This window comes from Aureococcus anophagefferens (assembly GCF_000186865.1).
Source record: "Aureococcus anophagefferens unplaced genomic scaffold AURANscaffold_23, whole genome shotgun sequence".
Lineage (NCBI taxonomy): Eukaryota > Pelagophyceae > Pelagomonadales > Pelagomonadaceae > Aureococcus > Aureococcus anophagefferens.
Window position 1 is genome coordinate 191,596 of NW_008705583.1, and position 18,792 is coordinate 210,387.

The following is an 18,792-nucleotide window of genomic DNA, read 5'->3' on the forward strand; positions in this document are numbered from 1 at the left end:
GGGGTCGCGGTGTGGGATTGAGGCGCGGGGACGAGGCGCGGGGCGGCCCCGGCGGCGTCGAGACACGGGCCCCTGCACGACGGTCCGGCCCCGGGACGGGGGCCGGGGACGGCGGGCACGGGGGTTCCGGCACGGTAAATGCGCTCCGGGCACGCGGCCCGGCACGGGCCCGGCACGCGGCACGGCACTCGGCACGGGCCCCCGGGCACGGGCCGGGCACGGGCCACGCGGCCCGGCACGGGCCCGGCACTCGGCACGGGCCCCGGGCACGGGCCGGGCACGGGCCGGGGAGGCCCGGCACGGGCCCGGCACGGGGCCCCGGGCACGGCCCGGGCACGGGCCGGGGACGTGGCCGGGGACCGCGGCACGCACCGTTGTGCAGGGCCCCCTCGAGACGCGGGCGCCGCGGAGTCGGTCGGACATCAGCTCTCATTTCTGCCACGGCGCGCGGATTTGAGATTCTCTCGATCTGTCGGTCAATTATTGCCTCCCGTGCGCGCGCGAGAACCTTATTGTATTCGCGCGACGCTCACCCCGTGATCGTGATGGCCAAGAAGACGACGAAGAAGGCGAAGAAGCCGCGCCCGCAGTCGACGGCGCCCTCCGGTGCGCTCCGCCTGCACGGCGACGGTTGGCGGCACGTCTTCGAGTACGTCGAGTGCGGCCGCGCCTCCTTGGACGACCTCGCGCGCATGAAAGCCGTCGGACGGCTCCTGGTCACGTCCAAGTCGATGAAGAATCTGCTCGCGCGCCTCCCGGATCGTTTCTGGGCTCCGCTCGTCGAAGTCGCGCGGCGCGTCGCTCCGTGCGTCGCCGCGTGGAAGCCGAAGGAGGAGGTGCGGGCCTCGCCCTGGGACAACTCGCACGTCGGGGCGACGCAGCGCCTGCTCGCGGAGAAGCCCTGGCTGCCGCTGACCGCGCTCGCCGACGCGTGCGTGCACTGCCGGCGCGCGAAACCGCCGAAACGCCACGCGGTCTACAAAGTCTTGGTCTGCAAGGCCTGTTGCTCCAAGAAGACGGGTCTTGTCACGAAGACGGGCGCCAAGGGCGAATACCGCGTGACCGACAAGGACCTCGCGGCGCTGCCCTACGTCGCGGGCTCGTGGTACGGCAAGGAGAGCCGCCACTACCTCATCCGCCAGGTCAAGCTCCTGCAGGCGAAGCGCTTCGGCACCAAGGCCGCCTTCGACGAGGTCGACGCCACGCGCAAGCCCTACGACCCCGGCCACGTGCCCTTCTACAACTGGTGGTGAACCGTGGTTTGCTCGAACAGTTCGTCCCTACTCAAGTAGGACAGTAAGCTCTTCGGAAGTGAGGCCGGGGTTCTCCGAGAGCCACGTTTGCGTTGCGTGCGGCGCGCCAGGCCGAGCGTGCGGGTGCATCGTCGCAGCTCGAGCTCGACTCGCTTGGGATTGAGGCGCGGGGCGGCCTCGGCGACGGCGGCGCGGGGAACGGCGCGCTCGAGGGGGCTGGCCTCGACGACGGCGCGGGGCGGCCTCGGCGACGGCGCGCCGCTCACTCGTCGCGGAGCATGGTCGCGGCGGCGGCGACGGGCGCGACGTCCGGCGTCGGCGGGCCGCCGTCCGGCTTCGGCGGCGCCCCGCCGTTGTCCCGCTGACAGTTGCACGTGCACGGGACGATGCAGCCGCAGCAGAAGATGTCGCAGAGCTTGAACTTGCAGCCGCGGCCGCACGGGTCGATCTCGAAGGCGCCCTCGCCCTCGAAGAACGTGTAGTCGAGGAGGAGCAACGTGCCGATCATGAGCGCCTTCGTCTCGACGCGCGTCTCCACCGGGAACGTGATCTCGAAGTTGTCCGCGTCCGTCATCGCCTCCTTGGCGAAATCCCCCATCGACTTGACGCCCAGCTTGTTAACCGTGCCGACGTCGTTGCCGACCTTATCCTTGACACCGAACTTGGCTCCGCAGAGGTCGCTGATGAAGCAGCAGGGCCCCGTGACGGAGGCTTGGACGTCGCCGTCGACGTCGTGGATGTCGAATTTCGGCGAGAAGCCGCCGCCGAAGCAGGGCATGCGCACGGAACCGATCATCTTCTGCTCGTCTTGCTCGCCCATGTAGACGTCCATGTGCGTCTTGCCGCAGAGGTTGCCCCACTCGCAGCAGCAGCAGTTGAAGGTCCACGGCCGGTCCATCGTCAGCACCTTGCGGCCGGCCATGTCCGTCATGTGGAGCTTCATCGAGTGGTTCGGCGAGCAGAGCTGGCGCATGCAGCACCCCGACTCCTCGGCGACGAAGTACCTGCGTTCGGTTGCGCGTTCGGACGCGCGGGTCCGCGCGCACTCGTTCGGTAACTTCGGTCGTCGACGCCGATATTCGCATGTCGCGGCCCTCGGGGTCCTTGACCTTATACTTGTTCGCGCCTTCGTAGTCGATGTTGATCACGTTCAGGGCCGCCTCGAGCATCTCGACCTGCTGTTGGACCTGGAACGCGCCCAAGCCAATCAAGGGGTTCAAACCCGTCATGGGGACATCGAGAACGGCTCCTGGTTTAGCGTGGCCACCCATGGCCGGCGCGACGACGGTGGCGACGATCGGATCGCTCATGCTTCACCGTCTCTTCACCCAAAAGCTTTGGCAAAAAAATTCCCGGTAAAATCAAGCTCTGCACGTGCGCCCGGTCCGCCTTGCCAGATGACCGGCAGCATGCCCCGCGCGTTCTGGTTCCTCATAACAACGGCGACAGCGTGCTCCCTGCACGACCTCGAGCGCACCTGTCGACCCCTCGACGCTCCGAATGAAGAATGTTGTGCCCTCTACGGTTCCCTCGACGAGGGCGACTGGTGCGCGGCGAACGTGCGCAACTCCTCGGGCTACGCGGCCCTGACATCAAACGAAACCTACGCCGCCTATGCGCTCGCGCGCGCGTGCGGGTCGCCGCTCCCGTCCTGCTTCGTCGACGTCGACCGCGAAGCGACGGCGGTCAAGCTCACGGTGCTCATCGACTGGCGCGAGCCCTACGCGAGCGACAGCGCCCGCTGGGACGCGGAAATCACGGCCATCTGCTCGCCGGCCATCGAGTACTGGCAGCCGCACATCGGCGCGTACCTCGGCCGCGACGAGTTCGTGGAGTACGCGTACACGCTGAGCCCCGCGTTCAACCTCGGCGCGTTCCTCCACAGCCCCATCGAGATCCAGCGCTTCGAGGCGCGCGGCGGGAGCGACGACTGGGTCATGAACTACACGTGGAAGACGGCCGCGGGCTTCGCGGGCGAGACGCTCGAGGACGCGGAGTTCGAGACGACGATCCTCCGCCTCGGCTTCAGCGACGAAATCGGCGAGGAGTACCGGCTGACGTACACGGAGTTCTCGCGGCCGACCTACGCGTTCATGGAGCGCATCGGCATGCGGCCGAGCGCGCTCTGCTCCGGCGCGCTCGCCTACTGCCCGGACAGCCTCTTCCCCTACGAGTCTATGGAGGCGTGCGTGCGCTACCTCTCGCGCGACGTCGCGGACCGCTGCCTCGACGGCGCGGGGGGCTTCTTCGCGGGCGACACGCGCGCGTGCCGCCAGATGCACCTCCAGCTCGCGCTCCTCGACCCCATCGTCCATTGCCCGCACCTCGGCCCCGAGAGCGAGAAGTGCGCCGCGCCGCCGCGGGCCGGCGCGCGCGTCGTCGCCTTCTGCGACGACGTGTCGCCGCCCTACGGCGACGAGGCCGCGGCGTCGCGGCCGCCGCTCGGCGTCGTCGGCGGCCTCCTGCTGCTCGCGCCCCTCGCGGTCGCGCTCGTCCTCGCCGCGGCGGGCGCGCTGGGCTGGCGCGACGTCGCCGCGCCGCCGCGGCTCGCGCGGGACCGCCGCGGCGACGTCTCGCTCGTCGAGGTCGGCTCGCTCGCGCCGTCGCACACGTTGTCGGTCCGGTTGTCGGCCGACGCGTCGGTCACGTTCTCCGGGCCAGCCGCGCGCCTGAGCCTCCGGCGGTCGATGTCCATCGAGGACGTGCCCGCCGGAGACGGCTCGACGCGGAGCCTCGCGAGCAGCCCGTCGAGCCGGTCCCTCGGGGCGTCGAGCCGGACCCTCGGGGCGTCGAGCCGGTCCCCCGGGGCGTCGTGCCGGACGCTCGCGCCGCCGCCGCCGCCGCCGGAGGACGCGCTGCCGACGCGGCGCGTGCGCCTCGCGTTCCGCGGCCTCGGCTGCGTCGCGCGCGGCGCGCGCGGCGCGAGGCGCGTGCTCCGGGGCGTCCACGGCGCCTTCGACGCGGCGTCGCTGACGGCGATCGTCGGGCCGTCGGGCTCGGGCAAGACGACGCTCCTCAAGATCTGCGTCGGCCGCGAGCGGGCCTTCGGCCTCGTCGCCGCGGGCGAGCTCGCCGCGAGCGAGGTCGGCGGCGCGGCGGCGGTCCCGCGGTCGCGGGCCTGGGCCGCGGAGCGCACGCAGCTGTCGTCCGCGACCTGCGACCTGCCCCTGTCCGGCGCGCTCACGCTCGGCGAGCAGCTGCGCTACTACGCGCTGACGATCCCGCTCCAGGCGCCCGTGGCCACGCGGCTCCGGCGCGCGGCCGCGGTGCAGCGCGAGGTCCGCCTCGAGGGCCACGACGGCACGCGCGTCGACAAGCTCTCCGAGGGCCAGCACCGGCGCCTGCTCCTCGCGATCCGCCTCCTCGCGCTCCCCTCGGTGCTCGCGCTCGACGAGCTCACGTCGGGCCAGGACGCGGCGACGGCTTTGGCGCTCATGCGCGGCGCGGCGGCGCTCGCCGCGCGGGGCCTCAACGTCGTCGTCGTCATCCACCAGCCCAGCGCCGAGATCTTCGCCCTCTTCGACAAAGTCCTCGCGCTGCGGTCCGGCGGCGACGGCTGCGACGTCGCGCGGCCCGAGGACGTCGCCGACGCCGCCGCGGCGCTCCGCGGTACGGCGCCGGACGTCGCGCTCAACCCGGCGGACGTGCTCCTCGAGGCGCGGCGCGAGTTGATCGACGCGGGCCTCGCGCTCGCGCCGCCGCCGGAGCTCGGCGGCTCCAAGAACGAGACGGACGACCCGACGGTCCACCGGACGACGTACTTCCGCGGCGAGACGCGGCGCCGCTTCGTGCTCGCGCTCCGGCGCTTTTCGCGCGAGTCCGGCGCCGCGAAGCTGGGGGGCTACGGCGCGACGGCGCTGTCGCTCGCGGCCGTCGTCGCGAGCCTCTTCAACCCCGAGGGCCGCGGCCACCGCTTGACGTCGACGGCGGACGGCGCGGACGTCGTCTTCGTGCTCTTCATCGGGCTCACGACGCTCTGCGGCGTGTCCAACTTCCAGGCGAACGCCGTGCTCGCGCCGGCGGAGCGCGCGCGCTTCGAGCGCGACGCGGCCGCGCGCTACGACACCGCGCGCAACTACTTCGCCTTCGTCGTCGCGCGCGACTTCGTCGTCGTCAACGTCGGGGCCGCGCCCTTCTTCCTCGCCGTCTTCTACGGCTGCGGCGCCGCGGCGCCGGACCGGCTTTTGCCCATGCTCGTCGTCTTCCTGTTGGCGCAGCACGCGTTCCACGCGACGGGCTCCCTCTTCTTCCACGTCGCGGCGCCGCCGGAGGACGCGACGCCGGGCATCGTGCTCTCCGGCGTCTACAACTTCGTCGTCTTTCTGCTCGCGGGCGTCGTGAAGCGCGTCTCCGACATGCACGCGGCCTGGGCTTTGGTCGCGCGCGCGCTGCCGGGCTACTCGGCGATGGGGCTCCTCGTCTTCTACGCCTTCGAGGACCGCGCATTTTTTTGCGCCGCGCGCGCGTTCCCGGCCGAGTGCTACGACGGCTCCAACGTCATCGACTTCTTCGGCTACCGCAGCTTCGAGGACCGCGTCGCGCTCTCGATCGCGACGCTCGTCCTCAACTTCGCCGTCGCGCGCGGCCTCTTGTTCGTCGCGCTCGTCCGCGCGGCGCGGCGCCCGCCCTGCGCGGCGCTCGACGGCGCGGACGTCGAGAAGGTGCCCGGGAAGGCGCGCGGGTCGCGGCGCTCGAGCTGGCCCTTTTCGACGGCGACGAGCGTCGACGGGGACCTCTCCCCGCTCCGCGGCGCGGCCACGCTGGCGACCGTCGACGACGACGACGACGCGGAACTGCCCGGCTCCCTCTCCGCGCGCCTCTCCGCCGGTGGGCGGTCGCTCCGGGCGCCCTTCGGCCTCGACGTCGCCGAGCAGCGTACGGGTACCGAGGATGGCCGCGTCAAGGACCTCGTCCGGCGCTACAGCTCGGAGGCGTAAGTTCAACAAGTTTGGTTGCCGCTCAAGGCCCCTGTGCTGGCACACGATGTGCCTGCGCGTGCTGCTCGTATGCGTCACCGCCTGCGCAGCCTTCGCGCCAGCATCACCACCGCACCGTCGCGCATCGATACGTGAATTCAAGAGCATACCAGAAACGCCGCCGCCGACTGCGCGCTTCGTGCGCTTCGACGAAACCTCCAGCGACAAGCCTAAGCTGCTTGTTTTTGGCGGCGTGGACGGCACGGACCGCGTTGGCATCGGCAATCGCCGGCGGCTCAGCGAGTTCTACGACGTGCGGTCGCTCGTGCTCGACGCCGACGACGTCGCCGACCACGGCGCGCTCGTGCGCCTCGCCGTCGCGGAGGCCGGCGGCGACGCCGTGTCGGTCGTCGGCGAGTCCATGGGCGCGGTCATCGCGCTACGCGGCGTCTCATGACTTGTGCAACAGCCTTCGCGGCATGCGAATGTCGCGGTGCGAAGCTCGCTCGTCGGAAATTCGACGGACACATCGTGCGAAATCGTTGCTCATAGGCGCTGGGCTTCGCGCTCGCGCGGCCCCAGCTCGTCGACGCGCTCGTGGTCTGCAACGCCGCGACGTCCTACGCGCGCGCGCCCGTGTCGCTCGTCGCGCCGCTGCTGCCGCGCATCCCGCAGAGCCTCTACTCGTCGCTGTCCGGCGTCGTGAGCCCGCTCTTCGGCCGCTCGGGCTGGACCGACGGCCTCGCCGGGTCCAGCGACCGCGGGCCGGGCGCGCTGCTGGCGTCGGGCGGCGCGCTCGCGGCCGCGCTGCCGCCGGCGACGCTGGCGCACCGCGAGCGCGACGTCGTGCGGCGCGGCGCGGCGTCCGTGAACGCGGCCCTGGACCGCTTGAAGGGCGCCGCGCCGCCCTGGAGCGCGCGCGCGGTCTTCGTCGCGTCGGGCGGCGACGCCGTGCTGCCGAGCGTGTCCGAGAGCCGGCGCCTCGCGCGGCTCTGCGACGGCGCGGCGGTGCGCGTCGAGCCGGGCGCGCCGCACGTGCTCTTCGAGGACCTGAACCTGCTCTCCGTCTTCGCCGAGGCGGGCCTGCTGCCGGACGGCGCGCGGACGGCGTCGGCGCTGTCGACGGCGCCGCGGACGCCCATCGAGTACTCGATGAAGGCCGCGCGGCAAATCGTGTCGCCCAAGTTCTTTTCTACCTCTCCCGAGGGCAACGTCGAGGCGGGCCTGCGCCACGTGCCCGCGAGCGGGCCTCTTTTGCTGGTGGGCAATCACCAGTTGTTCGGCCTGGACGGCGTGCTCCTGGTGGAGGAGTTCCTCGCGGAGAAGCGCCTGGGGGTCGTGCCGTTGGTCTACCCGCCGCTGCTTTTGGACGAGTCGCCCCTCGCGCCGCTGCCCTACCCGCTCCCCGGGTCCGCGGCGATGCTGCGGCGCTTCGACGCGCGGCCCGCGGGCGCGCGCGAGCTCTGCGGCGCCCTCGCGGAGGGCCGGCACTGCCTCGTGTTCCCGGGGGGCGCGCGCGAGGTCTTCAAGCGCCGCGGCGAGCAGTACGTCCTGCAATGGCCCGAGTCGTCGGCCCTCGTCAAGATCGCCGCGCGCTACAACGCGACGATCGTCCCCTTCGGGGGCATGGGCGGCGACGAGTTCTTCGGCGACGACGGCTCCTACGTGCAGGACACGGACGAGCTCCTGGCGCGCGACGACGCCGTCGGCACCTTCTTCCGGGAGCGGACGAAGGACCTGGTGTCCCTCGTGCCCGGCGACGACTTCGTGCCGCCGCTCGTGTCGCCCAACGGCTTCCCCCGGCGCCACTACTTCATCTGCGGGCGGGCCTTCGACACCGCGGCCGTCGACCCGAGGAGCGGCGCGGCCTGCGACGCGCTCTACGCGGCTGTGCGCGCCGCCGTCGAGCAGAACATCGAGTACCTGGAGCAGCGCCGCGGCGACGACCCCTACGAGTCGACGCCGAAGCGGCTCCCCTACGAGCTCGCCACGGGCGTCGTCGCGCCGACCTTCCCCGTCGACCAATAATAAGGCCCCTAGCTCTCCTCGAGGTCGTCGTCCTCGGGCTGCATCATGTGCTCGCGGTTGTCGTAGGCGAGGAAGCCCGCGACGTCCGTGAGCATGGAGATGACCGTGTGGGCCTGCTTGGAGTCGCGGAGGTCGTCGTAGGTGATCTTCGTCGGGTCCTTGGGCTTGACCATGTCGAAGATCTCGTCGACGACGTCGGCCGTGATGGGCGCGTCGTAGCCCTCGTCGCGGATGCTGTCGGCGATCTCGCGGAAGAAGTAGTTGATCGTGAAGACGTCGATGGAGCCCTGCTTCTTCACGTCGAGGAGGCGCCAGAAGTAGGCCAGGGCCTGGGGCGTCGCGAGATTCTCGAAGGCGAGGACGAGGTCCAGGTAGGTCTTGAAGTCCATCTCGCCCTCGCCCGTGGCCTCGTTCGTCCGGTACGTGATGATCTCCGCGTAGACGCGCTCCACGAAGGCCTTCGTGAGCCGCGCCTCGCCCCGCAGCCCGCGAAAATTCAGGAGCTCGGCCTTGGACAGCATGCCGTTGTGGTCCTCGTCGAGCTCGAGGTAGTCGCTGTAGACGCGCTTCGCGTTGTCCGGGAGGAACCACGAGCTCCGCGCCGCGCGGTCCGAGCCCGCGGCGACGTCGGCCATCTCGTGGAGCTCGAAGGAGATGTCGCTCGCCGCGAGCGTCGCGATGGGGATGCGGCTCCGGCGCTTCGGGTCCAGGAAGAACATGAAGCGCCGCACGGCCGTGAAGACGTAGAACGCGTGGAACTTGTCGTCCATCGACGAGGCCAGAGGCATCTCCGGGATGAAGTCCTGGGCAGAAACATGGTTCCAGATAAACAACAGCTACGCTTCGAGACCGCTCCGAGCGATGATCGCTCGTCCAAAAACCAGCCGACGCGAGCGGGAAACGGCGGGGATCGGAGCCTTTGAAGTCGGGAACGTCGCGCCCGTTTCCCGCCCCGACGAAGACGTAGATGTACCTTTCGAGCTCGTGCTCCCGCAGGTAGCCCTTGCCGCTGCCGTCGTAGGGCCGCATGGTGAGCTGCGTCTTGGCGACGCAGGTCTCGCGGTCCACGCGGTTGTAGAGGTCGCGCGCGGAGATGCGCGAGTGCTGGTCGCGCGGCAGCTGGAGGAACTTCCGCGCGCTCAGGGGCCCGTGGAAGATGTCGGACCCCGACGCCGCCTCCAGGTCCCGCCGGATCTCGCAGAGCTGCTCGTAGTTGATCCGTCCCGAGCCGTCCATGGGCTCGCTCTGCGCCGCGCCGAGCGCGGCGCGGAGCTCCTCGAGCTCGTCCCAGCTGAGGATCTTGCGCTCGAACTCGGCGTGGCCCTTGGCCTCGGCCAGGGCGCGCAGCTTCTGCTGGAGCCGCCGCCCGCCGGCGAAGAAGCGCGGGATCTTCGCGAAGGACGCGTGGGCCGACCGGTCCGCCGCCGCCTTGTCGGCCATGAGCCGCTCGAACTCGGCGTCCGTCGCCTCCCGGTCCCGGGCCTTGATCGCCGCGCGCTCCTCGGCGCCGCGCGCCCGGTACTTCGCCAGCAGCTTCGCCTGCCACGCCGGCGCCGCCGCCGCCGACGACGACGACGCGTCGGGGCTGCCATCGAACGACGCCATCGTGTATTACGCTTTATGAGATGCGAAGGTTGAAGCCTAATTTTGACTATTATCGGCCCTGGCGGCCGCGGACGCGCGCCTGGATGGCGCTCGCCGCGGCGTCCGTCCCCGTCGCCTCGGCCTCGGCGATCTTGCTCCGGCTCTTCCGCGGGTTCCGGCTCGACGAGAGGACGGGCTTCTTGCCCTTGGGCTTGGACGGCGCGCCCATGTCGAAGCTCCAGCCCGCGCCCGTCTCGTTGACCCGGCTGCCGAGCATGCCGAGCTTCTCGAGGAGCTCGGCGCAGTTCCGGATGCGGTCGTAGACGCCGTGGCCGTCGAGGCCGACGCGCGCGACGAGCATGGACTGGTGGACGACCTGGAACTCGCAGACGTGGTCGCCGACGACGACGTTGACGAGCGCGTCGCGCCAGCCGCCCGGCGACGGCGTCGCGTGGCGGTCCTTGACGCGGGCCACGGCGAAGTCGCCCGCGGACGCGCATGCTGTGAATGCATGGAGCACCGCCCTCATCGCCCTCGCGTCTTCGCAGACGAGCATGCCGCGGTTCACGTCGAGGACCGTCGCCGCGGCGCCCGCCCGCGCGTCGCCCGCGAAGGCCATCTTCTCGATGATGCGCCCGCAGTGCTTGAGCGGCGCGCGTTCGACGCGCGCGCGCACGCCCGCGGCGTCGAGGCGCGTCTGCAGCGCGCCGCACGCGGCCCGGAAGGCGGGCTGCGCCTTCGCGGCCGCGCGGTAGAGCTCGTAGAGATCGGCGACGTGCTGCGTCGGCTTCGCGCCCGCGGGCGCCGCCGCCGCGGCGCGGAGCTCGTCGGCGGCTCCGGGCAGCGCCCGCGCGTCCTCGGAGGCCTCGATGTAGCCCCAGACGACGTCGTAGACCTTTTCGAACTTGCCGTCCCCCGCGATCAGGGCCTCCTGGCAGCTGCTGATGCAGTCGGGCTGCGCGACACGCTCCGCGATCGCCGCGGCGTAGGCTTCGACCGCGGTCTCGCCCACGGCCCGGAGCGCCTCGATGGCGGCGTCGAGCGCGGCGGCGTCGGCCGCGCGGCCCACGGCCTCCGTCGCGGCGTCGAGGGCCGGCAGGACCGCTTGGACCGCGGGCGCGTTCGCCAGCGGGACGAAATTTTGCAGGGCCGCGGGCAGCTCCTTGTGCGACGGGGCAGCGCCGGGCACGAGCCCATTGCTGAGCAGCTGCTGCTTGAGCGCAGCATTTTCCGTGGTCAAGCGCTCGATCTCCGCGTCCTTCGCCGCGATCGCCGCTTGCATGTTGTTTCACGCGGCGCTACGCTGCCCGAGGGACCATTTGCATGTTGTTTCACGCGGCGCTACGCTGCCAGAGGGACCATAATGATGGAGTGTGAAACACGAGGAGGTTGACTAAGCTGATATCAGCCGGTGCTTCCTTTTTTTTTTGCGCCGCGGGAAGTCGCGCAGGCGATCACGGGCGATCGCGAGATCCATCTGCGGGCCTAGAGCCACGTATCGTCGATCGGCGAGGTGTTAGGAGCCGCGACGGACCGGGCCGCCCGGCGCGAGGGCGGCGCGCGCCGCGGCGGGCCGCGCGCGCGGTGTCCTCAGGGCGGGCCGCCGATCATCTCGTAGGGCTTGACCTTCTTGTGGCGGAACTCGTCGGTCTTGAAGAGGTTGGGCCACTCGAAGCCCGCCATGCCGTCCTTCGTGAGCTCCATCTTGAGCCACTGGCCCTCGATGTGCCAGACGGTGCCCTCGACGTCGAGGGGCATGAAGAGGTCGCCGCGGAGGAGGACCGTGTCGACGCGCTTGGGCTCCGGCGCCGTGAGGATGGAGATGAGGTCCTTGGGCTGCTCCGCGACCTCCGCGGGCAGGCCCGCCTGCGCGCGGACCTTGGCGACGAAGGCCTCCTTGCGCTTCTGGAGCTCCGTGTCCTTGTACATCTTCTCCATGGCGGCAGACCCGGGCTTGGGCGCGCCGGCGGCCTCCAGCGCCTTGTCGAAGTTGATCGCGTCCTCGAGGCGGTCCTCGACCTTGGCGAGCTCCAAATCGTGGCGGAGCACCGCGAGCACCGCGGGGCTCCGCGCGCGGCTCGTGCCGCCGGCGGAGATGCAGTCGAGCATGGCCGTGTGGCTCGCCATGCGCCAGGACGCGCGCCACTCGTTGGACTTGGCGAGCGCGTTGTTGAGCTTGTTGTCGTCCTTGTACTCGTCGAGCTTGTGGCGCGCCAGGAGCGCCTTCTTGCGCTCCTCGCCGGCGTCGGCGGACGTGTAGTCCGCGTGGATGCCCACGTCCGTGTTGCCCAGCGCCTGGACCTGCTGGGCGTGGGCGTGCTTCGTCCACTCCGCGTGGGGCTCGTCGAGCGGGTAGTCGGCCGGCGGCATCATCGACGCCGCGGGCGTCGTCATGACGGGGCTCACGATCTTCTGGGGCGCGTCGACGGCGGCGACGTCGGGCCTCGCGCTCAGCCGCTTCTCGATGCCGTTGGAGTTCGGGGCGAGCACCTTGACCTCGAAGAGCTGGCGGAGCGTCTTGATGCGGAGCTGCTCCTTCGTCGTCCCCTTGGGCAGCTGGATGTGGACGAAGATCTCCTTCGTCGTGCACTTGCCCTCGTCGTCCCAGTCCGTCCACTGCCACTTGCAGTTCTGCTGGACGCGCCCGCTCCGCATGATCTCCTTCTTCTCCGCCTCGAACTCGGCCTGGCGCACCTTCATGTTCTTGATCTTCTGCTGGAGCCGCGGGTTGTTCTTGATGGACGACGCGATGCCGGGGTTCATGTTCGTGTAGTCGATCTCCCCCTCGGCCTGCATCATCTTCGACATGGCACCGCCGGCACCCCGCCGCCACGAGTGGCGTCGAAGCAGGCAAGGCGACTTTTGTGGGCTGCCCGAGCTCGTAATTGCAGAGCTGCAAGTTATGGGGTAAACGAAAAAGCGCGCTCTGCGAGAGGAGCACGAAGTGTGCCTCCGCGGCGCCTCCGCGCGCGGCGTCAGCCATGGCGACCTGGACGACGCGCGTGCGCTGGGTCGAGGACGGCCTCGTGCTGCGCGTCACGGAGGTCGAACTCGCCGTGGGCGGCGCGGCGGCGCTGCACCACGTCAAGGCCGCCGTCGAGGCGACGTTCGCCATCCCGATCGACCGGCAGAAGCTCGGCCCGCCGTCGGCGCTCGCGGAGCTCGCGTCGGCGGCGCGCACGTCCCTCGACGTCGAGGAGGCCGCGCTCGCCGCCGAGGACGAGGCCGCCGCGGCCGACGACGCCGCGGCCGAGGCGCGCGCGCGCGCGGACATGGAGGCCATGTACGCGGAGCTGCACCGCCGCGAGGGCGAGCCCGCTCCGCCGCACCGCCGCGAGGGCGAGCCCGCTCCGCCGCACCGCCGCGAGGGCGAGTCCAAGTGGGCGTCGGACGCCGTGCTCCTTGAGGACGACGAGCCGCCCGCGCGCGCGCCGCGGCCGCGGAAGCGGCACCAGGCGCGGCGCCTCGACGAGGCGAGGGCCGCGGACCTGCCGCCGCTCGAGGACCTGCGCCGCGAGGCGCCGGCCGACGGCTACGCGCTCGACCGGGAGCCGCGCGTCGCCCTCGACGAGGAGCCGGTCGCGCTGGACGAGGACGGCTACGTCGTCGAGCCCGGCGACGCCTCGGACGACGACGTCCTCGACCTGCCCATCCCGGGGCTCCCCGACGACGACGACGACGACGACGGCGACGCCGACGATGGCGGCGGCGACCCCGCGCCCGCGCGCTACAGCCGCTTCGTCGTCCGCTTCTCCGGGTCCGTGCCCGTCGTCGTCGTGAGCGAGCCGACGCTGGAGATCGACCAGGCGGCCGTCGCGCGCGAGCTCGCCGCGGAGCACGGCTTCGCGCCGGAGCGCGCGCGCGAGACCGCGGCGGCGGCCGTGCGCGTCGCGAACCTCAAGCGGGGCCCGCGGCCCGTGGAGGAGAAGTACGTGCTCTGGTGGGCGGACAAGTACGGCGCGCGCGAGGCGCTGCGCCTGCGGCTCGCGGGCGCCGGCGGCTCGGACGTCGACGTCGACCCCATGGCGCGCGTCGCGCGGCGCGTGCACCTCGGCGGCCGGAACCAGGTGCCGCGCATGCGTCTGGTCGTCGACGAGTCGCCCGCGGGGCTCCGGAGGATCGCGGAGGCGGAGGCCATGGGCCGCGAGGACGGCCGCGCCGCGCGCCACGCGGCGGGCCGCGCGGCGAACGCGGCCGCGGAGACCGCGCTGCTCGCGTCCGAGGACCCGCGCGGCGCGGGCGCCTTCTTCGACGGCGACGCCTTCGAGCGGCGCGGCGACGAGCGCGCGCGCATGGCCTTCGAGGACGAGGAGGGCCGGGTCCTGGGCCTCGCGGCGGACGACCGCGCGCGGCCGCCGCAGGGCCGCCGCGACGACGCCCTCGGCGCGGGCCTCACGTTCCAGCAGAAGCGGCGCGTCGTCGCGCACCTGCCCGTATGCGACCAGATGCGGCTCTTCTGCGCGTCGCGGCGCCTCGCCGTCGACGGCTTCGGGGGCACCTTCTGGCGCACGACCGCGCTCCGCGACTTCGGCGCGTCGCCGAACGACGGGTCCTGGTTCGGCGGCGAGCTGCGCGCGGAGGACGCGCTCAAGGCCACGGAGCGGCTGCGCACGCTGCCCGCGCCGGGCGCCGACGGCCTGTCGCCGGACGCGGCCGCGCGCGCGCGGAGCGGCGCCGCGGGCGCGGGCTACCGGCGCGAGCTCTGCCGGTGCCTCGCGTCGCAGCGCGTCTGGTCCTGGGGGCGGGGCGCCGGCGGCGCGCTGGGCCACGACGACGACGACGTCACCTTCGCCGCGCCGAAGGAGCTCGAAGCGCTGCGGCCCGTGCCCGTGAAGCAGCTCGTCGCGGGCCCGCACCACTCGGCGGTGCTCGACTGGCGCGGCCGGGTCTACTCCTGGGGCTTCGACGCGTGCCTCAACGTGCGCCAGAGCGTCTCCGCCGCGAGCTCCGCGGGCGCGACCTACGCCGAGGACGCGGGCCCCGCGCGCGCGGGCGACACGCGCGTGCGAGCGCCCGCGCGCGTCGCGGACGTCTTCCGCGGCGACCTGGACCTCGACGACGGCGCGGACGCGCTCAGGGCGCCGCCGCCGGCCGTGCGCCACATCGCCGCGGACTCGACGAGCGTCGTCGCCGTGGGGCGCGACGGCGCGGAGGCGAAGCGGCTGGGCGGCAAGCGGCTCGACGCGCAGCTCGACGCGATGGAGCGCTACGGCGACGCGGCCAAGGCGCCGCCGAAGCCCCTGGACGCCGTCGCCGTCGCGGCCATCACCTGCGGCGTCGAGCACTCCGTCGCGCTGGAGCGGAGCGGCCACGTCTGGACCAGCGTGGCCGCGACGATTTACGAGAGATTCGGGGTGGGACAACAATGAGGAAGCATGCTTGGTAGGTCTGGACGTGGCGCGCGCCGCGGCACCCGCCCGAAACCGCCGCGCCCGTGTCCTGGGCGCGCGAGATCGCGCGGCACCTGGGCCTGGCGTCGGGCGACCTCGACGAGGTGCTGGAGCCCGTGCCCCTGGGCCGCGGCGGCGACCCGATGGCGCCCGGCCGCGTGGCCCTGGAGGCCGCGACGCGCGTCGAGGACGACGCGCCGACGCGGTCGCCCGTCGTATCCGTCGCCGTCGGCGCGTACCACACGGCGTGCCTTACGGCCGCGGGCCACGTCTGGACCAGTGCGGCCGCGACGATTTTTTAGAGATTTCGACCGGGAAAACAACGAGGGAATCGTCACCGTCATGCTTGGTAGGTCTTCACCTGGGGCCTGGGGCCCGCCGTCGGCCGGGGCCGCGAGGGCTTCGACCGCACGCTCGCGGACGGCGAGGACGGCCGGCCGACGCGCGTCCGCGACCTCGAGGACGTCGTCTGGCTCGGCGCGGGCCACTCCTTCACGGCCGCGCTGACGTTCGCCGGCGAGCTCTACCTCTGGGGCGACGGCGACGTGTTAGGGCGGGCCGCGCCCCGCCACCGGCCCGCGCGCGCGGCGTTCCCGAAGGGCGCCAAGTGCGTCGCCGCGGCGTGCGGCCTCTACCACGTCCTCGCGATGACGTGCGCGCGCGACGCGGACGCGCCCGTGAACACGGCCTTCTACCTCGACCACCGCGTCGACGCGAGCGAGTGGCTCCTCCACTCGCGCATCCGCACCGACGCCTACGGCGCCATCGCGCCCCTCACGCACGCGCGGCGGGGCGTGCGCGTCCCCGACGTGCTCCGCGACCTCGGCCCCGTCGAACTGGCCGTGGGGCACGCCGCCGCGGAGGGGGGGGAGTAACGGTGTCTTTGCCAGGCCTCTTTGCTTCGCGTGATGTGCGCGTGCACGCACCTTGCGCATTCCTGCATGCGCACATGTACCCCGCGCCGCGCTTCAGAGCTAAGCCTAGACCCGAACCCCCGCGGTCAGAGCTTGTTGCCGTAGCGGGACGTGCCGCGGCCCTCGATGAAGTCCGTGACGAGGTCGTGGCCCGCGACGAAGGGCGCGAGGTCCGCCATGACGAGCGTGCCGCTCTTGGGCGGGAGGTCGAGCTTCTCCGCGGCGGCGTCGACGAGCTCGTCGACCTGGTCCGTGCGCATGACCGGGTCCCCGAAGTAGGACGCGACGGTGTTGATGGTCATGAGGATGAAGCGCAGGTCGCTGTATTTGATGTTGTCCGACGCGTCCTCGTAGAGCTCGAACGCGAGCTGGAGCACCGCGAGCGTCGTGCCCGAGATGAACGGGCAGACGCCCATCATGAACTCCTTGTGGTTGATGCGGTCCTCGCCCGTGCGGTCGAGCATGACGAAGAGGCGGTCGAAGACGTCGCGGTCGCTCTGGCTCACGTCGACGCCCTGGAAGGCCTCGTGGAACTCCTCCTTGGTGACGATGTTCGGGTTGCCCTGGCGCTTGCCGATGTCCTTGAGGTTGAAGCACAGCTTGATGAGCTGCGCCTTCTCGACGTCCGTCACGTTGCTCATGGCGCCGATGGCCATGCGGTTCGCCATGTTCTTCGACACATCGTTCCCCATGGCGTGCCGCGCCGCGCCTGCAGCGGCGGCCCAGACGCTATCTCGCTTTTACCACAGGTGCTTGTTGCACAGGCAACATCCATAATTTACGGGGCAGGTCAGCCTGGCACACTGGCAGCGCACGTGCATGGGAGAGCGGGAGCGCCGCATCATGCTACGCTTCGTATTGCTCGTGACCGCAGCCACATCGCTCGAGCTCGGCCGCCGCGACGCGCTGCGGTGCCTCGCCGCATCCTGCGCGACGCCCGCGGCCGTCGCCGGCGCCGCGCCCATCGATGCCGCGCCGCTCAACGCCTGGGAGTCCTACGCCGTCCTCGGCGACAGCGCGTCCTTCAATCCGTCGGCGCGGGCCGTCGCCCCCCGGACCCTCGTCGCGCAGCTCGCGCGGCGGCGCGCCGTCTTCCTCGGCGAGCATCACGACGCCGTCGCGGACCACGCGCTCCAGGCGCAGCTCGTGGCCGCGCTCCGCGCGGCCGAGCCGTCGCGGCCGCTCGCCGTGGGCTTCGAGGCCGTCCAGCAGCGGTTCCAGCCCGCGCTCGACGCCTACGGCGCGGGGAAGCTCAGCGAGCGGAGGCTCGCCGCGGCGACGGAGTGGGAGCAGCGGTGGAGCTGGCCCTTCGAGGCCTACGCGCCCGTCTTCCGCGCGGCCAAGGCGGCGAAGGCGGACCTGCTCGCGCTCAACGTCGACGGCGAGGACGCCGCGAAGGTGTCGGCGGCGGGCCTCGCGGGCCTGGACCGCGCCGCGCGCGGGCGCTACCTGCCCGATCCGCAGGGGTTCGCGGCCTTCGCGAAGACCGTGGCCTTCAAGAGCTACGTGGGCTACGCGATCCGGCCGAGCTACGCGCTGCACGTCGAACTGGGCATCCTGCCGGCGACGACGACGAGCGAGTGCGTCGGGAACGACGCGTCGTGCACCACGTCCTTCAAGAACTTCCTCGCGAATCGCGTGCTCTGGGACGAGGCCATGGCGTCCGTCATGGAGACCTGGCTCGCGTCGAAGCCGGGGGGGCTGGCCGTCGGCGTCGTCGGCGCGGACCACGTGAAGTTCGGCTGCGGCGCCGCGAACCGCCTCGCGCGGCGCCTGCCGGGCGCCGCGCGCGTCGACGACGTCGCCACGGTGCTCCTGAACCCGCGGCCGAGCGACACGCGCGGCGACGAGACCGGCGGCGTCGAGCGGGGCGGCGCGCCCCTGCCGCGGCGGGGGGGGCGGGTCGACTACGACTCGCTCGCGGGTTCGCGGGACGTCGCGCGCGGCGGCGACGGCCTCGTCAACTTCGCCGAGTACACGCTCCAGCTCCGCTTCGCGCCCGTGCCCGCCGTCGACGACTGGGTCGGCAACGAGGTCGACCGCGGCAAGGGGCCCGAGCTCATCGCCGACGCGGCGGCGGCGGCGCAGGCGCGGCCGGGCTCCGCCGTGCTGCCCGTCGCGGACTACCTCGTCGTCGGGGGCGGGGGAGGGGGGCGCGCGGGGGGTAGAACCTCGTAACTTTCCGAGTCAATCACGCGAATTACTTCTTCCGTGCGAGGCCTACAGGCCATGTCGATTCGCACGAACCCCGACGCCTTGAGCGTCAAGCAGGCGCCAGCACTCGAGTTTACTAGGCGGAACGGGTCTTTTCTCAGGTCTGCGCGCCGAAGGAATTGTGTTGTTGACGTCAATATTGCATTTCACGTTGACCTTTTTGCGAAGCCCGCGCCGCAGGCGCCAGGCCAGATCTTCTGGCCGAAGGGCGTAGCTTTTGTCCGAAGGTCGCGAGACAGCCATACGATGCGCTCCGCTCGATTTGTCTGTCACATCGCTGGTTCGAATCTACGGCCTCTCGCGCCGCGACACCGGGCTCGCCAGAGAGCCCCTACGGAGAGGATCAGGCGGAAAATACGCTTTTTCCCGGAACGACGTCGTAACGGCGACGCGGCGGACCGTTTCGCGACGAAGGCGCCCCCTCGGGGCCGGGGGGGGGTCTGCGGGCCCTGCGGAGCGATCGCAGCGTATGTACACGCTCGGGGGGGGTCGG

The 18,792-nt window shown here is 71.8% G+C and overlaps 5 protein-coding genes across 5 annotated transcripts in view; 1 reads left to right on the forward strand and 4 right to left on the reverse strand.

Moving 5' to 3' along the window:
• Positions 1–1,263: 1,263 nt before the first annotated feature.
• Positions 1,264–2,564, reverse strand: PLS1 (hypothetical protein; the record flags this gene model as incomplete). The annotated part of the gene is made up of 2 exons (XM_009041781.1): positions 1,264–2,257; positions 2,337–2,564. Coding segments are annotated over 2 exons (970 nt in total), but the record flags the coding sequence as incomplete, so codon positions are not given.
• A 5,641-nt stretch (positions 2,565–8,205) lies between these two features.
• AURANDRAFT_31049 (hypothetical protein) lies at positions 8,206–9,433 on the reverse strand (the record flags this gene model as incomplete). The annotated part of the gene is made up of 2 exons (XM_009041780.1): positions 8,206–9,000; positions 9,161–9,433. The coding sequence occupies 2 exons, from the start codon at positions 9,431–9,433 to the stop codon at positions 8,206–8,208; spliced, it is 1,068 nt and encodes a 355-aa protein (XP_009040028.1).
• A 418-nt stretch (positions 9,434–9,851) lies between these two features.
• AURANDRAFT_66476 (expressed protein) lies at positions 9,852–11,063 on the reverse strand (the record flags this gene model as incomplete). Its single annotated transcript, XM_009041779.1, has 1 exon — positions 9,852–11,063. One exon carries the CDS (start codon positions 11,061–11,063, stop codon positions 9,852–9,854), a length of 1,212 nt encoding a protein of 403 aa, XP_009040027.1.
• A 308-nt stretch (positions 11,064–11,371) lies between these two features.
• On the reverse strand, positions 11,372–12,481 carry AURANDRAFT_66477 (hypothetical protein; the record flags this gene model as incomplete). The annotated part of the gene is made up of 1 exon (XM_009041778.1): positions 11,372–12,481. One exon carries the CDS (start codon positions 12,479–12,481, stop codon positions 11,372–11,374), a length of 1,110 nt encoding a protein of 369 aa, XP_009040026.1.
• Positions 12,482–12,762: 281 nt separating this feature from the next.
• Positions 12,763–18,792, forward strand: part of AURANDRAFT_72253 (hypothetical protein) — a gene marked incomplete at both ends in the record, with an annotated part of 8,348 nt that continues 2,318 nt past the window's right edge. Inside the window, 4 exons of the mRNA XM_009041679.1 lie at positions 12,763–15,105; positions 15,168–15,440; positions 15,525–16,013; positions 16,875–18,218. Of these exons, the coding sequence (XP_009039927.1) occupies positions 12,763–15,105; positions 15,168–15,440; positions 15,525–16,013; positions 16,875–18,218 (4,449 nt within the window). The remainder of the gene's footprint in view (positions 15,106–15,167; positions 15,441–15,524; positions 16,014–16,874; positions 18,219–18,792) is intronic.